The 23,478-nt window shown below is 40.5% G+C and overlaps 2 protein-coding genes across 2 annotated transcripts; one reads left to right on the top strand and one right to left on the bottom strand.

Moving 5' to 3' along the window:
• Window positions 1–3,309: 3,309 nt before the first annotated feature.
• LOC124265452 lies at window positions 3,310–8,989 on the top strand. The gene is made up of 3 exons (XM_046700249.1): window positions 3,310–3,389; window positions 6,712–6,784; window positions 7,824–8,989. Exons 2-3 carry the CDS (start codon window positions 6,718–6,720, stop codon window positions 8,987–8,989), a joined length of 1,233 nt encoding a protein of 410 aa, XP_046556205.1. The 5' UTR covers window positions 3,310–3,389; window positions 6,712–6,717.
• Window positions 8,990–15,064: 6,075 nt separating this feature from the next.
• LOC124265462 lies at window positions 15,065–22,804 on the bottom strand. The gene is made up of 10 exons (XM_046700261.1): window positions 22,780–22,804; window positions 21,942–22,072; window positions 20,890–21,114; window positions 19,989–20,061; window positions 19,517–19,660; window positions 18,692–18,760; window positions 18,132–18,314; window positions 17,498–17,692; window positions 16,617–16,663; window positions 15,065–15,698 (listed from the first exon to the last, which is right to left on the bottom strand). Exons 1-10 carry the CDS (start codon window positions 22,802–22,804, stop codon window positions 15,561–15,563), a joined length of 1,230 nt encoding a protein of 409 aa, XP_046556217.1. The 3' UTR covers window positions 15,065–15,560.
• Between the last annotated feature and the right edge of the window lie 674 nt (window positions 22,805–23,478).

Raw genomic sequence — 23,478 nt, forward strand, 5'->3', positions numbered from 1 at the left:
TTTCACCGTTCCCGTTTTAAGACCATCCTCGTGTTAGTCCCCAAATACACCTTTAGCTCCATAAATCTATTTACAAGTGAACGCGTTCGATGCTTTTCACCTTGTTTGGAAGACACCGCAGGGCCAGCCGGGCAGACGAGCAGACGACGCACTAGGGGAGGTAACTCCAATTTCTTAACATCCGTGCGCGAATGTATGTATTCCATTTACTTGCAAATAAATCCAGTTTATAATGTGGTGATGTTGTATATATAGCAAAAGGTTATGTTACGGCAATTAAGATATCATAACGCATAAAATGGTCTGATGTCTGGATCATTCATGGTAAATATACTGTTACCGGCTCCCCACTTAGTTTAGTATTACGCCGCTTTTAGCACTATTCCAGCAACATCACGGCAGGGGACACCAGAAATGGGCTTCACACATTGTACCCATTTGGGGAATCGAACCCGGGTCTTCAACATGACGAGCGGACGCTATAACCACTAGACTACCGCTCCGTCCCTTGATAAGGAGGACTCTTATGCTCGATATTATAAGTCCAGGTTTTCATTTTAACAAATGACACATGAAGACAATGGGAAAAAATGGTATTTAACAACCCATGATTGTCGCAAGAGGTGACTAACACGGTCGTGTGGTCAGTATCCTGACTTTGGTACATGTCATCGTATTCCAATTGGGTGGGTCGATCGGATGCACGTGATGTCAGTCACTGGATTGTCTAGTCCAGGCCCTATTATTTACAGACCGCCATTATATATCTGCAACACACAGGTGCTAAAACTTCGGTTTAGTCTACTCCAACGCACCCTTTCCGATGAACACTCTTAGCACTGCGACCTCCGTAAGTTTCGCTTCGCCACGATCGCTTTGTGGAACGGGCCCCACACTACTAATATGCTGCTGTGATACATATACTGAGGGAAACAAATAAGGTAACCTTTGAAAGCAAACTGTTCATTTATCCTTTTCCAGGTTTCTTCACAATATTTGTATTGTACTGTGGGTGAAACTCTGAGAATAGCCCAGATAAAGGAACACTGCGATGAAGCGTTGTTCCCTTATTTGTTTTCCTCAGTATACGATACTATTGCTGAAAACACCATTGAATGGAATTCTCCAACCCTGTTGAATGTGAATTCTCTAAATTTTCTGTAAGACCGCACACAATGTGTTATATCTGAACAGACATGCTAGATCAATATTTCGATAGCTCTGTTCCGATTCGTTATGGCGTGACTGCGTATTGCTGGGGTAAATGCCGCTGCTATTGCATTGCTATATATGTTTACTTACGAAGCAACAGTCGCCTTAGGGAACGTATTACGTAAGCGCTATCAATACAAAACGAAAGGAAAAGTTGGTGGGTGACTGCAGTGTTATAATGTACTGCAGAGTGGTGTGTATCTTCATACGGCTTTTGTGTCACCTACCCAACATATGTATCCCGTGAAGGTCCGGGTTAGAACTGGTCTTCAGTAACCTATGCTTGTCGTAAGAGGCGACTAACGGGATCGGGTGGTCAGGCTGCGTAGATCGATGCTCATGCTGTTGATGACTAGACTGTTTGGTCCAGACACGATTATTTACAGGCCGCCGCCATATAGCAGGGATATTGCTGAGTGCGGCGTAAAACTAAACTCACTTACACTCACCCCAACATACATGTATACCATACAACCACCTGTCCCCCCATACTAACGGGATCGGGTGGTCAGGCTCGCTGGCTTGGTTGACACGTCATCGCTTCCCAATTGCGCAGATCGATGCTCATGGTGTTGATCACTGGATTGTCAGGTCCAGATTCGATTATTTACAGACCGCCGCCATATAGCTGGAATAATGCTGAGTGCGGCGTAAAACTCAACTCACTCACTTACCTGTCCCCCATAGTGTTACTTATACGTACATAATGACCCCATGATGTGGATTGATAAAGTGTTTATCAAATAAATCAGTCTGAGGTTGAAGAATAAACTCATAACCATCCATGTAATCACAGTTTTGGCAGCATGTGTTGTGTGCATGGTAAGCTCGTACATTTAGATATGGCATTGCAAACAGTGTCAGGGTCAAAGTGACGTAGGCTGCAATGGCGATTTAAGTGATAATGATTTGTGGTAAAGATACAGTTTTGGGTTTTTTGTTTGGTTTTGTTTTACCTTTTTAACGCCACACTTAGCATTAATCGATTTATATGACGGCGGTCTGTAAATACATGAGCCGGGACAAGGCAATCCAGTGTATGACATCATGAACATTAACTTAAACAGCTGGGATACGATGACAAGCTGATCCCGTTAGTCTCCTCTTACGACATGCACTGCCGCCTCCTACTAAAATATTGTTTACCGAAGGCTAATTCTAACCCGGATCCTTACCGGTGACAGTATTTAGATATACTCATGCCAATAATGGTTGTCACCCCCCACCCCACCCAAACCCCCACCCTCTCCAATAAATATAATTGAAGGGGGTGACAACCATGTTTGGCATGAGTATATTATAAAATCCACAAGACACAAATGGAAAATATGAGACGTAAATAAGATACAATCTGATTAGCTGTTTGTGTCAATTGTTGTTTGGCTTAAATTAAATACAGTCTGATTATGTTTGTGTCAATTGTTGTTTGGCTAAAATGATATACAGTCTGATTATCTGTTTGTGTCAATTGTTGTCTGGCTTAGATTAAACACAATCTGATTATCTGTTTGTGTCAATTGTTGTTTGGCTTAAATTATATACAGTCTGATTATCTGTTTGTGTCACTTGCTGTGTGGCATATGTTTAATACAATCTGATTATCTGTTAGTGCCAACTGTTATAGGGCGTTAATATGAAGACTCCAATATATACTCTTGATAAGGCTGTTTACTCCTTTGCCTATGATGTAAGTACCTTCCTTGAAAATCCTTGTCATTTTTGAGGAAGTCGAGGGTCATGATTCTGATCATGTGAGTCTATAAATATGCATTCAACTAATGAATGTGACAGATATATAGCATTGAACTATTTGTTCAGTTAACCAGGTTGTACAATGAGAAACTTAAGTGTATTCGTGTATAGGAGAAGTGCACCATGAATAGTTACAATCACATCGTGATCCAGTAATTTAAACATTTTCTATTCTTGTTTGAGGCAAACTATGCCTTCCTTTCACTTTTCATTCAGTAATTCAAACAATCGATTCCTGTTAAAGGTGAACCATGCCGTACTTTCACTTTTCATTCATTACAAAGTTCAGCACAACAGATAGCTGAGACGTCATGACCCAAGCTTCACACAGACCCAGCCTGAACACCTGCGATAGGTTCAGTTTATTAATAGCGACAACTCACATCTACCCTTATCACAAGAGCGGCGGCCATTGAACAAGGACGGTAAGTTTGATACGGTTTACTTGTGATGTGTGTTTATTGTTACATGTTATATGTCATTAGGCATAGTACATAGGAAGATTGTTGAAACATATGATACATTTTTATGACTGTCAGATTTCACATATCGAAAGCATGATACTCCATGAATAGTTCACCTATTCAGAGGTGGATAGTTGTGTCGTGGTGTAAACACTGCTGTTGTTTCGCTTGGTTGTGTTGGAAAACACTACTGAATATGCATGTATACACCCAGTCTATCACCAGCGTCATGTATACATGCTGCCACCTTCCTCCGATCCACTAAAGGGAACAGGACATATTTAAGACGTTCCTACGCATCCTCTATGCATCCTTAACACATAAATCATTAACGAATGCTCCAAACACCTTTACATGATGTTTACCCCATCACATGCTACAAGCCCCTTCACATGATATATACCCAATCATATACTCCCAACGCCATCATATACATACATACATACATACATACATACAAATACTTGTATAGCGCAAATATCTGTAAAGCGCTCAAAGGCGCTTTGGCTCTAAGATGGTATTGATATATATGATGTTTACCCCATCACATGCTCCCAACACCATCATATGATCCTAACTTCATCACATGATCCCAACACCATCATATTATGATCTTAACCCCACCACAAGCTCCCAACACCATCATATGATCTTAAACTCATCACATGCTTCCAACACCCCAATATGATCTTAACATCACCACATGCTCCCAACACCATCATATGATTTAAACTCATCACATGCTTCCAACACCATCATATGATCTTAACCCCATCACATGCTCCCAACACCATCATATGATCTAAACCTCATCACATTCTCCCAGCACCATCACATGATCTTAACCCCATCACATGCTCCCAACACCATCATATGATCTTAACATCTTCACATGTTCCCAACACCATCATATGATCTTAAACCCACCACATGCTCCCAACACCATCATGTGATCTTAACCTCATCACATGCTCCCAGCACCATCACATGATCTTAACCTCATCACATGCTTCCAACACCATCATATGATCTTAACCCCATCACATGCTCCCAACACCATCATATGATCTTAACATCTTCACATGCTCCCAACACCATCGTATGATCTTAACCTCATCACATGCTTCCAACACCATCATATGATCTTAACCCCATCACATGCTCCCAACACCATCATATGATCTTAACATCTTCACATGCTCCCAACACCATCATATGATCTTAACCTCATCACATGCTTCCAACACCATCATATGATCTTAACCTCATCACATGCTCCCAACACCACCATATGATCTTAACCCCATCACCTGCTTCCAACACCATCATATGATCTTAACCCCATCACATGCTCCCAACACCATCATATGATCTTAACATCATCACATGCTCCCAACACCATCGCATGATCTTAACCCCATCACCTGCTCCCAACACCATCATATGATCTAAACCTTTTCACATGCTCCCAACACCATCACATGATCTTAACCCCATCACCTGCTCCCAACACCATCATATGATCTTAACCCCATCACATGCTCCCAACACCATCACATGATCTTAACCCCATCACCTGCTCCCAACACCATCACATGATCTTAAACCCATCACCTGCTCCCAACACCATCATATGATCTTAACCCCATCACATGCTCCCAACACCATCACATGATCTTAACCCCATCACCTGCTCCCAACACCATCACATGATCTTAAACCCATCACCTGCTCCCAACACCATCATATGATCTTAACCCCATCACATGCTCCCAACACCATCATATGATAAGATCATTTCAAAGGTTAACACTTTTGTTGATAAAGGCGGGATACTGTAATGAAGACACTTCCTTATTCTGATGAGATGACCGCCGCCATACAGCTGGAATATTGCTGAGTGCGGCGTAAAACTAAACTCACGCACTCACTCGGATGCGATGCGACGCTTCGGTATTGATCCTTATACCGTTGACAACAAGATCGATGTCATCCATAATGTATCATGCCTTTATTGTGATCAGGCTTTGCAATCATGTGTTTGTAGCCACGTGTGAGTGGGTATGGTTTTACGGGTATTCATTTTGACACAGTAATTACTGATTCAAAAACATGTTCCTTTTACACAGTGATTCATTAATCAATTTTCACAATTGTTGAGCAAGATAAGATTTGTAAACAGATGTTAGCAGAGTGAGTGAGTATGGGTTTACGCCAAATTTTGCAATATTACGGCAATATCACAGCGGGGGACACGATAAATGGGCATCACACATGGTGCCTATGTGGGGAATCGAACCCGGGTATTCAGCGTGGTCGACGAGCGAACGCTTTTGTGTATATGAAAAAACCTGGTTATATGGCTGTGGTATTGCCGATGCGACTTTAGATTTTAATTTACTTGATTCACTGTCTTTATAAGTGAATAATTCAAATGTACAATCTCGTTTTACTTGTGAACCGTTACATATCACGCCTTTCCACGGTGTAACATCCAGGAGAGAAAGACAAAATAATCAATATAATCACACGCAATACTTGTCATGCACACAGGTAAAATCGTTGTTGTAACGGAAATAAGAAAACAAAATCAAAATATGAAATTGTTTGTTGTTGCAAGTTGAATTCACAACACAGTGCTGTGTAATCAGACACGCAGACACTGTTGAGTCCCGTATAAAAACCCTGTATCAAACCGCCTTTCACAGCAGACAGTATTCCTCGAGAATTGGCCTTATCGTGACTCAGGTCACCTGTATTGCATGTCACAATGTAGGGCGTTATGCAGCGCCCTTTGCTGATCCAGGTTTAGATATTACTCGTCATGACTGCTCTTGAGATATGCGTGTAGATGCTGGGTAGATTTGCCGCGCGCTTGATTGACGATGGAGTTATCTCCCTTAGACGAATGTCCGTCTCTTTTGCCATGGTTTAAGTCCTTTTAATACCATGTTTGTTTCGAGAATGGTGAATTAAAAATAGTTAAAAATAGTATGACTTCCACAATTAGCGTTTTTCTTTTCTTTTCTTTTGACCTTCTCCGACAGTGTTATTCACAGTTATTACGGATGAAAAGGACATTTTTAGTGTTTAGGGCTACCCATTTATGACCTTAGATTCACCACATGGCTGTGTACAATGCTTGAAGTCCATTCTGGTGTCCCCCGCCGTGATATTGCTGGAACATTGCTACAAGCGGCGTAAAACCCAACTCACTCACTCACTCACTCTTCCATGTAGAGTTATAAACTATCATTTCATCAACTAAATTGTCTCTTTTCAGAATACGATGGCACTTCAAAGGCGCTACAGTCAAAGGAATGGCGGATTGGAGACGTATCATTTCCAACCGGAAGGTGAGTGTTGAGACATCAGATACAGCTTATTAATTATCAGTTAACGATGCCTCAGTCAATACCGGTTTATTTGGTCTAATAAATAGAATATGTTCCATAATTGCGGTCAGTAACTGTTTATTTGCATAACACAGAAAGCAACATTGTAAATTCAACAATCATTGAATCAGACGACAAATCTTCTTTACAGTCGCGCTGTTGGAGGTGGCGTAGCCTACTGGTTAAAGCGTTCGCTCATCATGGGTTCGATTTCCCACATGGGTATAATGTGTGAAGCCCATTTCTGGTGTCGCCCGTCTTGATAATGCTGGAATCTTGCTGAAAGCGACGTAAAATCATACTTACTCACTCACTGCAATCGCGTTGATAGGCTGAACATTCTTCGTTGCAGGTCTCAGAGCAATACTGTAATATAAGAAGGTCAAATGACCATTGCTCATCCAATTAGCATACAATATAATGTATAAATGTAAAACATATCTGACCAGAAGGAAGATGGAGACTTCAGGCACTGCATCATACTTTCATATACACATCTCAGTAAGCTTATAGTGGCGTCGTATGGACAATATCGTAGACATATAGCGGCTCTTTCGTGATAGACAAATACTACAGTGAGTATATTTGAGTCATAATCATCATTTGTGAAGAAGGTGTTAGGTCATGACTTAGCTGCATCTTTATTTCATGCTGCCTAATGAGTGAGTGAGTATAATTTTACGCTACTTTTAGCAATGGTCCAGCAATATCACGGCGGGAGATACCAAAAATGAGCTTCACACATTGTGCCCATGTGGGGAATCGAACCCGGGTCTTCGAAATGACGAGCGGGTGCTTTAACCATTAAGCTACCCCATCGCCCCTTGATAAGGTCTATTATATTCTGGTAGACATCAGTGCAGTTGGTCGTTTTGTTAGCAGATTTTAAAGTCCAGGTTCTCGTTTTAACGACAAGAAAACGCTTTAACCACAAGCCACCCCGCCGCCCCTGATGTCTAATGAGAGTGGGCTTTACACACACGTGCTTGTTCTGTTGTAGATACAAAGAAGTGCACCTTAAGAATAATCTTTGAATCACTCGGGATACAGTTCGGTGATGAGACCAGCCAGCTGGAGTTACAGGTATGGCAATGGCGTCACATCAAAGCTGATACAGGTGTCTTGTCGGAGCTGGATGGGAAGTTAAAGGTGAATAATACAGAACGAATCACAACCATCAACGCTGATGAAATCAAAGCAATCTGCACAGGGAATGTTTACAGGTCTCCTTCTCTAAGGTCATTTGGGGTGAGATCCATACAAAAAATATTTCAGGACACTGCATCGTGTCTGTGTTTAATCCAACGTCCAGTACAAGAGAACAGGAGACATAACCTATACAAAAAAATATGTGATTCATCAATATTCGTGTCAGGGAAAGCAACATGTTTTGTGACACGCACTGGCATTGCTGTGGTCACAAGCAAGTCTAATGAGAAGATGGTGACTGAAGCCACCCACAAACTGCTTACTGGAGGGTCGTATTCCTCAACCTCATCCATCTCTGTGGACGACTCAAGCATGGAAGATACATTTACAAAGTTACAACACAGAAGAAGCGTCCAATTGGAGGGACATATTGTTCCCTTTCTCAGAGACAACATCCAAGCACGTAATCATCTCATTCTGAAAAGCAAACTTCAAGGTATCACCTGTACATTTACCCCAGAAGAAAACAAGCTCCTTCTATTGGCCGGGACAAAAGGGCATCTTGATATGTTTAATGACATATATCTTAAGTGTATTAAACAAATCACATGGGATCTTAAAGACAGTAATATTTTGAAAGTTCTTACAAATGCTGAAGTAGTGACCGAATGTAATGAGTACTGCCAGTTAAGATTTCCCGGCAAGGCCATGTTCTTCTCTGATGAAGCAAACCAATGTATATCAATCATTGCCACTGATGATGCTTTGCCTCAAGCTGAATCCCATCTGAAAGAACAGATGTCCAAATATGAAAATGGTGCAATCAAACTTGACGACAGATCATTTAAACAGGTCAAGCAGCATTGGGAGAGCATAAAGCAGATTGGAGCGCGGTTGGCATCAGGAAAAATCAACATTTCACAAAGTACAGACAAACAGGCAATTACTGTTATTGGAACAAGGGATGCAATACGAGACTTCAACACCCAACTTGATGAGTATTTGTCCTCCCCCTGAACTATGTTTCTTGCAGTTGCGATTTCAAGGAAAGAAGCAAAAGCTGCTACAGTCTCGACCAAGAGCTAAAGAGTATGTTGAAATGAGCGTGGCAAAAAGCGATCACGTCGACTTTGAACTTGATACTCAGGCAAATGAATTTGTTTTAGTCGCCCCAGGAGAGCATAGGGAGATAGCACGGGAATTCTTATCACTGGTCAAGACAAGGGACATCCGAGTGCGCAGAAACAGTGTCATAGGGAAGAGCCTCTTTGATTTGAAACAGGACCTCTTGAACCGCACGTTACCATGCCACGAGAAAATGTTAGTAGAAATTGACATTTCCACAGGTACCTTTTCAATAACTGCAACAAAGGATGTATTTGACGAAGCAGTGAAACAATTCGAGAATGTGTATAAAGATAGTACAGGCAGAGTGAGAGAGAGTCATGTGAAGGACCACAATCCCCAATGTCTCCTCCCGTCACGCCGGTCCCTTTCCAAATGGTCAGTCAAAGGAACTGGAAAGACCTGACAGTAAAAAAATATATGCAAAATCTGTTGCAATCGTGCCCGGAAGCGAGGACGCATATTTTAAACAAGATGATGTCAGATGGTGTCCAGGTGAAGGCTACAGCGGATGGTGCAGTGCAATACATGGACGCCACTGGAATAGATGACCAGAGGGTTGAAAATATCCTCAAGAACTGTATCGAGAAGAAGGATATTGACTTTGAAATATATCCAGTGGGTGGTTATTTGAGACCATCCGAAGCAAGAACAATAATGAAACGTTTGTTGCAGAATCTGTCAAGCAAAATGCTCATCGAAGCAGATGATTCACAGAAGGTGCTGACTGTTTCCAGTACAAAAGACATTGCAGCTGAAGTCCTTAAAGGGATAAAACGTTTTCTGCAAGATTACACTTACTCGGAAGAAACTATTTTGTTGACGAAGGAAGAAACAAGAACATTTTGGATGCAGAATGCAGAACTGCGTGACGTTGAGAAGTCACTTTCAGAGGAAAAAGTAAAAGTTTCACTAAAGAGTTCCCAGCTAATGATAACTGGTGCCAAGGTTGGTGTCGACAAGTGCAAGAAGAAAATTGCTGACATGCGAAGTTCGCAGAATAATGCACATGGAATCCCACCTGAAACAGAGCAGATGGACGCATCACAGTCCTGTTTTCTCTCCAGTCAGATGACCAAAGTTCTTCAGGATATACCTCACTGTAGACACTTTGTGAATCGTGTGTTCACACATGCAGCGTGTTCAACACGGGTCACAGATGACGGGTCCCGTCTCACACGTACGTACCCAACGGAGCACCACAGGGGTGCCTGCACCTTCAAATGGGAAATTCAAGAAAACACTAAAGGCGCCTCTCCCCAGCCGAATAACGACCATGGGTCCAACACTGGTGAAGAACACGATGGCAAAGAAGGAGCCAGTCTTAGCTGACAGAGTTTTGATCTACGAGGACGAGTCGACCTTGAAGCTGTTGATTGTTGGAGATGCTACGGATGTTGAACAATGTTATAGGATAATATTGACAATATGAAATCAGGATACAGTTTACAAGCTCGATGTTGTGCTTGAACGGTGCATTTATCCTCTTTGACTACTTGCTTGCTGTTATCATATGATACAATGTTGAACTCGCAATGACTGTCCTATTGATGAAATATTCCAGCTATATAGTGGCCATCTGAAAATAATAAAGTGTCAACTAGGTCAGCGAGTCTGACCACCCAATCCAGTTAGTCGCCTCTTACGACACGCATGGGTTATTGAAGACCAATTGTGACCCGGATCTTCAAGGGTCTGAGAAGGGTTAAGGGTGGTAGAGGGTTGGTTAAAGGGGAGTAGGGTGTATGTATCATGATAATTATGATATGGACCCGTGTCTAATCAGAAAGCATTTTAGAAACCCCGATTGTTGTTCTTGACAAGTCCATTTATGCACAGTGTACGTTTGTCCCACTCGGTGACGATAAATCTCTGTACATTAAATTGCAACATGCTTTGATAAGTAAGTGTTCATAAGCTTGTTCCTTGTTTTGGTAAATGTGTGCATGCATGTCCTGTTGTTTGGTACTCATAATGGTTGTAAATATATTTATTGTTGTTTAAAATACACGTTGGTTGGCTTTTTAGCGTTGTAAATAGTAGTTTAAGCCATATGCCATTTTCTTGTGCTATAGAATGTCTTCAAGTACTTGAGCTATTATATTAGTACAGAAATGGCCTTTCCTGGTAGTTATTTTATTTTCCCGTTCAGGAGGGTCTTTGCAAGTACTTGTGATATTAATATTAATATTAATTTCAGAGAAAGACAATGACAAATAGGACATGCTATTGTCCATGATTAAACAGCTATAAAAGAGAAAGATCAATTCAGTGCAATAAATTGCTTGGTCACACCGCAAGAATATCGTTCTATTTGTTGGCATTTGTAACTTGTTTAAAGTTGTGTTTTAAACATTATTTTAAATGGTGCACATTGAATGAGTATGGTTCGACCTAAAGACCAAGCTCATGACCCTTAGCGTATGACCAGATGGTTGTTCTTATTTACTGGGAGTACCTATGTCGAATGACAGGGAGATTGCTAGTGTGAGATTGAATACACACTCGTACATTTAACTAGGCGAGACAACGTGCGCTTGAGTTAGTGACTGAGTTTAGTTTTACTACCGCTTTTAGCAAATTAATGTACCAGCAATATCACGGCGTGGGACACTAGACAGGGACACAGGGACGGATACAGCTTTTTGAGAAAGGTGGGGCGCACACTATTGAGAAAAGGATGGGTGCACACTGCATATTCACCCGAGTTTCAATGGTCATTTAATACACTTTCAGGGCAAAAAGGGGGGGTGGGGGTGGTTGCGCTCCTCCCCTCCCCCCTCCCCACCCACACACTGGATCCGCCTATGCTAGAAATGGGCTTCACACATTGTATGGGGAATAGAACCCGAGTTTCGTGTGACGAGCGAAGACATTATCCACATGGCTATTCCGCCGTCCTCGCTTGAGAAGTCCCTATTGAAGCAGAACTTAAATATTCAATAGAAGCGTATATCGGTCCATACTTCAAACTGAATACAATCTACAGACAAGCTTAAATATGTAACATGATATGTTTTCATGGAGGTTAAGGACAGGGGTAGCTATGAGTACAGAACAAAGATCCTAATATCCTAGAAGCGTCTTTGTAAAGGAAACTTGATTCGGGACTGAAGCATTTCAAAGATAAAAATACATCAATAAATTGTATTTTACTGAAACATAAGTGCTGAAAGCTGATGAGAAGATACTATGGGTGTATATTGACGTATATCCATGCCACTGAGCATCTCGATGGTGGATATTAGGCGCTTTATAAATAGATTATTACTATTAAATTATGATCATTATTATATATTCTTATTGTCTGGGCACCGATTACAGACATTTTTGACAGAAACAAAATCTCCTTGGCTCTATTGTTCCCTCTATTGTTCCATGCTTGATGTTCTGTTTGGAATTGTGTTTGCTGGTTAAATTCAACTCCGTAAGTAGTCTTTGAAAACCAATTGAAATTAATCCCGTTTATGATCCTTTGTCAGTACATAAAGGTTCGTGGGTTTCAGAGAAGTTATAAACGTCTGAACAATTGCAAGCACGTCACATTGCACGTAAACGTCCAGTGACACATGGGGATTAAAGGAATTCCTCATGCAGGAAGTTGCGTATTGAGTGAGTGAGTGAGTTTAGTTGTACGCCACACTCGGCAATATTCCAGCTATATGGCGGTGGTCTGTAAATAAGTCTTGACCAGACAATCCAGTGATCAACAGCATGAACATCGATCTGCGCCATTGGGAACCGATGACATGTGTCAACCAAGCCAGCGAGCCTGACCACCCGATCCCGTTAGTCGCCTCTCACGACAAGCAGGGGTTACTGAAGACAATATTCTAACCCGGACCTTCACGGGTTAAGTTGTGTATTGAAATATTGTGGTATATAGTAGCACATTTGCTGAAGTTCCACTCAGCTGAATGTTTACACGGCTGATATTAGGACATTGGTTGTGTGAAACACCGATAAACCTTTTGTAGTGTTAAATCCGCGGTGTATAGAAATTGATACACTGCACGACTGACGAGCTTTATGCGTGTATACAAATGTGCATGACATGCCCTGGAATGTTATCAAAGTAGCACATGAATACGATCTGTTGAGGAGACGCAGGAGGCGGTGGGGGCTACGGTCGTCGGAACAGAAACGTTCTGTATTTCAGTTCAGGCCGTGAACGGCTGATTATACATATATGTTTTTAAACCTTTTACATTTTCATCAAGTACATATGTACATGTAATGATTAAAATCAAGAGCATGCAGTTATCTACATGCTTACACAATTATTATGCACATATTAATGTTGTTGTGGTGCGTTTCCCTCATGAGCACAGGTCACAAATCTATTGAAGTTAAGCCACGCTAGTCGCGCAGACTCCTTCGATGGGTAACCTCCTGAGAGTTTGTGGGACTCTATTCCTGACCCACAACAAAGCACATGTAACGCATGTGGCCACGCCTTAGGCAAGTGACTTTCAAAATTACTTCTATCCACCCAGCAGTGTATGGGTACCCGGTGGATGGTCGCACGACTGTTAACCTTTTAGCGCCTAACATGCAGCATGGGTTGTAGTGCATATTGATCCATTGACTGGGGGTAATAATGTCTGGACATATATATGGCAAATGACTATCATTATACACAAACTGAGGTATTTTTTAAGATACCTATTTTTGAGATAAAAACAATGTGAAGACGAAAATGAAAGGGCAACTTCTGTAGAAAATGGAGAATCAAATGTGGCTGATGCAGAAGGGGCACTTCAAATAATTGTTACGTGTCAATTTCAAAATTGAAACAAAAAGTTAACAAAGAGTAAGTTTCCTAGCTTGCATGTACATAACACTTGACTAATGCTTATTGATAAAGCGGGACCATGAGTGTCTCTACATACATGGTCAATCCTCTACTATTTTTCAAGCCTTCAGTTACGTCATTTACCTGTACAAGTAGTGGTTGGTGTTATGAGAAACGTTAAACGCCATTTGGATATAGTGGCATGCCATACACAAAGTCACCGAGCCTGACGTTAAGTTAGTGTGTGAGGGGGTGTGTGAGTATGGTTTTACACTCATTTAAGCTAATATTCCAGGCATATGAATGCGGGGGACACCAGAAATGGGCTGCACATTTTGTACCCATGTGGGGTGTCGAACCCTGGTCTTCAGCGTCACGAGCGGACGCGTAAACCACTAGGCTAACCCATCCTTGACGTTAAGTCATCTCATAGGACATACATAAGCTGCATGAAGAGATAGCACAGTCGTGTCAGCCACCAAATCTACCCAACAACCCAAACTACTCAATAATAACATGAAATAAAACATGGAGTACATCTTGCTTTATTATCAAACATACAGCGTTGAACAAGGGTTTAAACAATTGCTTTCATATTGCTACATCTATCGCATTTTTGCTTTCAATAGGCTTCATATTTGTAATTATAAGTTGATACTTCTTTAGCACTTAGTGTTAAAAACGATTGTTTTCATAAGCATGATATGGCACAGATTTGTAGTGTGATAATTTAGTCCTTGGCCACATTGAAGTGAACATTATTTTGGATACGGTCATGAGGGGAGACAACAAATTCCGAACTATCTGACCTCTTGTACTCCTCCTGCTAGCTGATGATAACAAGGCATGCTAGCAATTTAACCGTGTGAACTGTCAAAACTTTGAATACCTACCATAGTTTAAAAAAATGGTATTGTACACTATTTTAAGGATGAACAACACAACTTTGTGCGGTATTGTACACTATTGTTCACTGGATTACACCACAATGTACAATATTGTACACTGGACAACACCACAATGTATGGTACCCTACACTATTTTTCACTGGATAACACAATGTACAATATTGTGCACTGGACAACACCACAATGTATGGTATCCTACACTATTTTTCACTGGATAACACAATGTACAATATTGTGCACTGGACAACACCACAATGTATGGTATCCTACACTATTTTTCACTGGATAACACAATGTACAATATTGTACACTATTGTACACTGGACAACACCACAGTGTATGGTATCGTACACTATTGTTCACTGGATAACACAATGTACAATATTGTACACTGGACAACACCACAATGTATGGTATCCTACACTATTGTTCACTGGATAACACAATGTACAATATTGTACACTATTGTACACTGGACAACACCACAGTGTATGGTATCGTACACTATTGTTCACTGGATAACACAATGTACAATATTGTACACTGGACAACACCACAATGTATGGTATCCTACACTATTGTTCACTGGATAACACAATGTACAATATTGTACACTGGACAATAAACTGTGTACTGTAATGTACACTATTGTAAACAACAAACTGTACGGTGTTGTACACTTCTGTATTTTGAATCATATTTGTCTAACCACAGGCAATCAGACAAGAACATATTGGTACACATTTGCAACAATTCTCCGTCAACACAAACATGGTGTAAACATGACGTCTGAAGCAAGACGATGGGTTCCCCGGGGTATGCCTTTTGCTTTGTTCAGTTTCTTGTTGACACGTGCTGGTTGATTGACTATAGTCCCAGAATTGCAATACATATACACCTAAACGAAGGAATATAGATGCGTGTACTATATATCCGAAAAAAATCTGTAATATCGTTTACTCAGCAAGCAAAGAATATTTCATGGAAAAAATAATTTGGTTTGAAACATTTAAGAATTGAAGAGAGTGCCTTCGCATAAAACAAAACTGCCGATGGGTATCCCAGACAACCTTTCTGAAAAAAACCAGCAACCTTTTTTCTTCACAAATTTACATTTCAATCATTGTAAGTTCATATTTACCCCCGTATTCTCTGAACAACATATTTTTATACAATCATAACTACCCAACACACAGTTTCCCTTTAACAAACTGCGGCCGGAGTGAGTGAGTGAGTATGGTTTTACGCCGCGTTTAGCAATATTCCAGCAATATCACGGCAGGGGACACCAGAAATGGGCTTCACACATTGTACCCATGTGGGGAATCGAAAACGCTTTAACCACTAGGCTACCCCACCGCCCGCGGTCGGAGTGAGTGATGGTTAAATAGACATAGTGTCATTCACATTTGACTTAACAAGTGTCATTCATTTTTCAATTAAGACATAAAATAATAATGCTCGTTATACTTTCTTCTGCTCGCCAGTTTAGAGTGGTAGCATATTGTTTCACACGGAAACTATTCATTATCAGGAATAAATGTAAATGCAACATAATATTGTTACATTTCTGCAATACTGAAATAAAATCACGTTGACAAGGACTTGTCGCACGAGTTTGAAAGCCACACTTTTTCTCCTCTGTGTCTTGGAGAGATAACTCTCAATTGAACTTAATGTAACTGTGAGAAGGTATATCTTTGGTAAGCTCCATCTTAAATTCCTCGGCAGCATTCCGGTTGGTGTCATCAGAGTCGGAAGTGATGGTGTATTGAAACTGGTCAATCGTCACAACTCTCGTTGAGAGACGGCTAACCTGGGACTGGTGGGCCTTTTCTGCATAGGTTCCCTTCCATAGGTCATCTGGGGAGAATCATAAATGTTTTGGAATAATTCAGTCCTGTGCACAGAGTGAGTGAATGAGTGAGTGAGTTTAGTTTTATGCCGCACTCAGCAATGTCCAAGCTATATGGCGGCGGTCTGTAAATAATCGAGTCTGGGCCAGACAATCCAGTGATCAACAACATGAGCATCGATCTGCGCAATATTGGGAACCGATGACATGTGTCAACCAAGTCAGCGAGCCTGTCCACCCGATCCCGTTAGTCGCCTCTTATGACAAGCATGGGTTACTGAACTATGATGTCCACTTCATAAATACTCAAAATACATCAAGGTTTCACTATTGTATGTGTAGCGATGATTGATGTCATACTATAGTTTTGGGGTGGGACAATTTGCAGGAGAATGGTTGTAAACATATTAGGGCAAAAAGAGATTCGAGGCTTTTGTGGACTTGTGTCTTATCTACCTGTGGTGTGGTAGGGTGGCCTAGATATTTCTCAGGTAGCCACTGTTCCACGAGGGGTTGATCTCCCTCTAATCCTTTAGATCTGGTTCAGAATTGGTCTTCAGCAACCCATGCTTGTTGTAAGAGGCGACTAAGCTAATGGGGTTGGGTTTTAAGGCTCGCTGACTTGGTTGATTAACGTTGATGCTCACGATGTTGATCACTGGATTTTCTGGTCCAGATTCGATAATTTACAGACCGCTGCCATATAGCTGGGATATTGCTGAGTGCAGCGTTAAACAACAAACAAACCACGCCATGTCTGGTATACCAATAAACCAAAGCTATACCATGAACATTACATATTTCATTAAAAAGAATTCAAAATGTTCTGAAGATATCCATACCTGCAACTGGCGACCTGTCGATGTCTGCACGAACTTGTAACTCGCCCTTGCATAGCTCTGCTAGTTTGGTGGCAAATTGTGAAAATGTGTGGATATCAGGAATGATGACTGTCACAACGTGAACACAGTCGCTTGCCTTCTTCACTCCGGCGTGAACCAATCGAGCAGCAGCATTTGGTTTTTTCCCCATCATGGCTAGAATCATGCATACAAACCAAACACGTTAGATGAACGACAATACCAGGGCTATGCAATGAATATCGACTCTCACATTCAGTTCTAAAAATGTTTCTTACTTTTCCCTAGAAGCATGCATGCATCCATACAGGTTAGATGGAAAAATACCAGCGCTATCCAATGAATATCGACTCTCACATTCAGTTCTAAATATCTTTCTTACTTTGGCCAAGAAGCATGCATGTATCAATACAGGTTAGATGAAAAAATACCAACGCTATCCAATGAAGCATGCATACACACAAAACAAGATAGAAGAATGTCAATACTAGTGCTATGCAATGTGCACTGACACTTCTCACATTTTCTTATGGAGCAGGCGTTGAAGTCATGAACGAAACTGAATTATTCGATCGGATACAGAATAAAATGATTTTGTGGATGTAGCCATCCTTACCTGAAGGAACGATTGGTATGGTGACGGTGTTGCACTTCAGTTTGTCAGTAGCGCTCCTTATCCCCTGTGCAATAGCCTCACTAGCCACGTCTACTTGGTTCCCCCGTATGTATGAGTGTACCAGCGTCATAGTTGTAAGACTGGTGCTGTCCAGGGCACACATGGTCTCGTTAAGCTCAGACACTGTATATATATAGAACGTATTAAAATGCATACACTATAACATGTATCATTTATTTATTATAATACAGTTGTAATTACTTCAATTTAATTTAGAGCAAGTAGAAACACAAAATAACAAAATATACTGATGAGACAGAGAAATATAACAACTGTCGCAATATAGTTTATACTCATGTTGTGGTAACTCCATTAGGACATATATTCTATTATTTCGTAAGAAATGAATGAATATATGAATGTATGGGTTGGTTGGTGGATGAACGGATGCTCGATGGATAAATGAATGAAAGGAACGAACAAACGAACTAATGAATGAATGAATACTCGACATTTTCTTCATCAATCAACAGAGTATGGAAACACTTTGCATCACCAACCATAAGCGTCTCCTTGCCATTCCATCGCGTGTGGAAACAGGCTCATAAGACTGGGATTGTCTTTAGGATCTGGAATACAGGGCATACACAGGTCCAGCATTCTATACCGATTGTGTACCTCGAAATAGGCATCATGTTGTACTTTACAGAAGATACCCTCTTCAACATTTTCTATGATTTATATGTTTGGAATGGCAATTACGTTTGTTTTGCCACGTCACATACAACAGTATTCCATAATAACACAGTGCCCTGAACACAGTAGAGCCGGTACTAGACAAACCAATCAGTGATAATAAAGGGAGCACTTTCTTCCTTCCATGGTTAAAAGGTTTGGTTTCGATCCATACAAATAATGTGCACAAAACGAATATGGTTGTCTTGTTGCACTGCTGTAGATGATGGTTCTACATTGATGATGTGTATCGATGAACATATAAATGTCTGGCATCACCATGTTGCTCCCGTTTGCAGTATACTAACTAGACAGTGACTGTGAGCAAAACGCGGCGTTAATTACGGTTAAACGAAAGCATCTTTTCCTGAACACCAAAGTGTCAAATAACAAATATTGATGTTCATATAAGATAACAAACACGAAAACAACAAATTGTACCTCGTGCATTACTATGTACTTTGTCATTGTGAATCACTACCTGCAAGTCGTGGAAATGTATTCACCGATATGTATTGAAACATGTATTTTAATAATTCAGAATAAATTTATTTTCAATAAACTTTATATGGAGCTCAAACACTTTCATAAATCCGTGTAGTCGCAAAATATACATTACATAGATAACACTCTTGAATCAATGTACTTACTCTCAATTTCCTTATCATTCCATGTAACAAGGACTACCTCGGCGACGTCTCTGGCATCATGAACGTTGGCATTCACAACCTGCAATAGTGTGTTACCCACGTGGACTCGAACCTCACACTTCCGCTTGTGATCCTTTTTCATCTCTATTCATAGAAATGAGAGACACAGTTTACCCTCAGAAAATATAATATGTATATCTACAAAAACTAGAAGTAAATGAAAATATCAGGTTTAAAGTAAGTCTCTACAACCAAGAGACACATAACATGAATCAATAGCACTATCTACTCTGTATTCTGTACATGTCCGGGGCATTGCATGTGTAATCATGTAAAACGATATATCTATCATTTCTTACTTATAGATTACCTAGTTAAGGTATTTGATTGAATTATTGATATTGTTATCTAACGACATTGTTTATTGTATTTAACGATAGTGTTCACATCTTCATCGAACACGATTTCGAACCTTCGTGAAACTCTTGTATGCTTGTGAGATGCTTTGTCGACAACTTGTATGTATGGCGGTGAGCTAGAAACAGCTGAAACACAACATGATCAATTTCATATAATCAAATATATATATGTTATATGTAAACGTACTTTTTTTCGCTCGGTGCAAATTTCGCGGAATTGACAGTTTAGACTACATCGCGCGGTCAATTATTCGCGCAATCAGTAATTGCCGGAACTGCCAGCTGTCTCTTAGGCCTTAGAAAGCACCTACCCCCAAGACACATGGACTTCCAGATCCAAATGATTGCAAAGATGACAGACACTGAGGCCGAGTCGTAATCGCGAATAAATAAAATACCCCTATTTTACCCCATTCCATGTGCGTACAACTTACCACGTTCATGCTAGGTTATATTTCTTTGGGTTAAACAATAGTACTCCGTATTATATTTACTGATGACTGCGTCAGAATTCATCCCGTTATATTATTGTGCATGTTTAAACTTGCTCGCCGGGAAACGTGTGCACAGCTGATTGCTATCAAGATTCGGGTTAGAATTGATCTTCAGTAACCCGTACTAACGGGATCGGAGGGGTCAGGCTCGCTGACTTGGTTGACACATGTCATCGTATCCCAATTGCGTAGATCGATGCTCATGCTGTTGATCACTGGATTGTCTGGTCAAGACCGCCGCCAAATAGCTGGGATATAAACTCACTCACTATCACATTGCGCCATTTTTGTCTTATGTATTTGACGTTTACAGCCTTACATATATACGGTGCTGACCAACCATCAAGCAGATGATTCGACTGGGATCCGAACCCATGATCTTAGTTCTATGCTTGGGAACCTTCACTTTAAAAGAGAGAGCCAACCGTGCCTACCCAAGTACAATAAAAGTGCCCATTACCTGTTTGACTGAGAGCTTAGTCTCTGGATAGATCACGATAATGATCTCACTAATGGACCCAGTTCCTTTGTCCTCGTTGAAGAGTCTTATAGCTTTATACATCAGCTGGACGACGTGTTGGACTGGGTAATTCAGGAGTCCGGTTCCAAGAGCAGGGAAGGCAATGGAGGTATGCCGCTGCTCGGATGCCTTAATGAGACAGTTGAATACCAGGGATACCATCCACTGCATGAATAGAACACATGTGTTTGAACCACGCTCTGGATCAAATGAATAATGTTGCAAAACTAAAGAGGTGTGTTTGACCCACCCTCTCGAAAAAACCCAAAATGAATAATGATGCAAAAATAAAAAAATGATGTGTTTGAACCATCCTCTGGATCAAATGAATAATGAAGCAAAAATTCACTGAAACAGATTGACTGAGTTATGTACCAGTGTACCAAGAAAGAGGTAATGGCGGATGTGTTCCTGCAAACTGTATTTCGTTGAGGATCTTAAATCTGAACAAGTATATCTATTGATGATGATGATGATGATGATGATGGTGATAGTCAGGATAATATTTTACAAGAAAATAAGCGTATGCAATAGGTATACGTCATGATCAGGGATTCGTTCTCTGCATATGTATTTAATAGTTCCATGTACAGTTTTATATATTCACAAACAACAGCAATTACTTTTCTGCAACAGAATCCGTTTTGTATATTTCATTTTACATGTCTAATTTCACTGCATCACATGTAACCTCTGGTTGCACTCTCCGGAATTATCCAGAAATACCTATCGGTTTTAAATGACTAACTCAGTTAGTGAATTTGGGTTTACTACGCTTGATCGATATCACAGGAAAATTAAAACTGACTGAAAAGGGCTTCACACAGTGTATGCCTGTGGAGATCTGAACCCAGGCCTTTGATGTGAAGAGAAAGCTTTAACCGGCTGTCCCCGCCGTCCCAGCAGTTCTTCAGCTTCTGATAATGTCAATGCCAACGGCATAAAAATGCTGTCACAAAGGCGTTGTCAACAAGAACAAAAATGCTATTTACCTTAAAACACTCTTCTTCTTTCTGCTCATAGTCTGGACAGTCTTTCGGTGGGAAGGGAGGCAGGGCGCCATGATAAATAGCCTTACAGGATGTGATGTTGCCGGGCCCCAGACTGGAGCCACTTCGCCATGCTGTATGCCGTTAGGGTAATCTCGCTTCAGCTCATCAGTGATGGTGCTTCCTGCTGCCTTAGAAATACACATTGACACTCCAGGCCCTGTGTCTAGGTGCAACTCTGTGTTCGTGGTGTTGACAATAACATCAGCCTGAAAGTTGTGAACATAGTGTATATAATATAGAAATACCATAGTCCCAGGCACAGCTTGGTATTTAAATCTGGTGAAACATAATATGATTAATGTATCTATATATTGGAATAATATCATCATTATTCAAACATTCCTTGAGATATAACATTCTATGGAATAAGGAAGAATTACTCGACTGTCAGAATATTGGGAAAAATCATACCAATGTCATCGTTCCAGGCATACTTTTGGTATTTAAGTCAGGGTTAAACATAAGTATGATTAATGTATCTATATATTGTATTAATATCATCATTATTCAAACATTCCTTGAAATACAACATTCTATGGAATAAGGAAGAATTACTCCACTGTCAGAATATTTGGAAAAATCATACCAATGTCATCGTTCCAGGCATACTTTGGTATTTAAGTCGGGTTAAACATAAGTATGATTAATGTATCTATATATTGTAATAATATCATCATTATTCAAACATTCCTTGAAATACAACTGTTCTATGGAATAAGAAAGCATTACTCCACTGTTTCACCTATGACTGAATTGAAAGAAACACATGAATGAGTACCTGTTGCTTTTTCGAGAGCATTCATAACGACGCTAACCTTCCTTGCCTTTTTGTTCTGAAAAGAAAATACTTGGAAAGATTATTCAAATTTTTCAGATGTTTCTTTTGTCAGACGTGTAACTTACTTTGGGTTTGTATTAGTTAAAAGCATGTAACACGTGCTATATTCTACAGATTCTAATACTATTTTGGGTTGAGTCCTATCGGTGTAACTCCACATAGTAACGTGTTACATTTGACCACTTTCTAAATGGCATTGTGTATTCATAGTTATAACAGACAGACAGACGCAATATTTAGTGAATGTTTTCTGCAGTACTCGCAGATGGTTTGCCATACCTGATATACTTAGACTAAGAGTGAATCAGCGTCCGTGATGGGATAGACTGCATGTGCCCGAAATGTTCCTGGGCAGATATGATACATTTATACTTTTCACCTACACGTTTCGAGACATTCCCGACCATAAGAATGCCTATGTCAGGGCCTAGAGTTATGGTGAAGCTAGTGACACGCTCAACTTCACCTTTAATGATGCCCACAGCTTCGTCAGTCTCCTTCGGAGGTCCTCTAACCCTTATTTCACTTCTGTGTTTTATCAAGCGTAAAACCAGTGAGACGTTTCGTCAGCTCATCAAACTGGGCCCATTTATACTGGGAAGATAGTTCATTGCAGTCCTGTGACATTGGAATGCATTC

The sequence above is a fragment of the Haliotis rubra genome, unplaced genomic scaffold (genome assembly GCF_003918875.1).
Source record: "Haliotis rubra isolate DU_JTF1 unplaced genomic scaffold, ASM391887v1 Scf1212, whole genome shotgun sequence".
Taxonomy (NCBI): Eukaryota; Metazoa; Mollusca; class Gastropoda; order Lepetellida; family Haliotidae; genus Haliotis; species Haliotis rubra.

Excerpts from the sequence above, each read along its gene's own strand:
- LOC124265452 (XM_046700249.1), top strand. The coding sequence starts at position 6,718 with ATGGCACTTCAAAGGCGCTACAGTCAAAGGAATGGCGGATTGGAGACG. Across the intron at positions 6,785-7,823 it reads GTATCATTTCCAACCGGAAG|ATACAAAGAAGTGCACCTTA; the intron begins GTGAGTGTTGAG and ends GTTCTGTTGTAG.
- LOC124265462 (XM_046700261.1), bottom strand. The coding sequence starts at position 22,804 with ATGAATGCTCTCGAAAAAGCAACAG. Across the intron at positions 18,315-18,691 it reads ATGGCAAGGAGACGCTTATG|TGTCTGAGCTTAACGAGACC; the intron begins GTTGGTGATGCA and ends ATATATATACAG. Across the intron at positions 17,693-18,131 it reads CATACCAATCGTTCCTTCAG|CCATGATGGGGAAAAAACCA; the intron begins GTAAGGATGGCT and ends GCATGATTCTAG.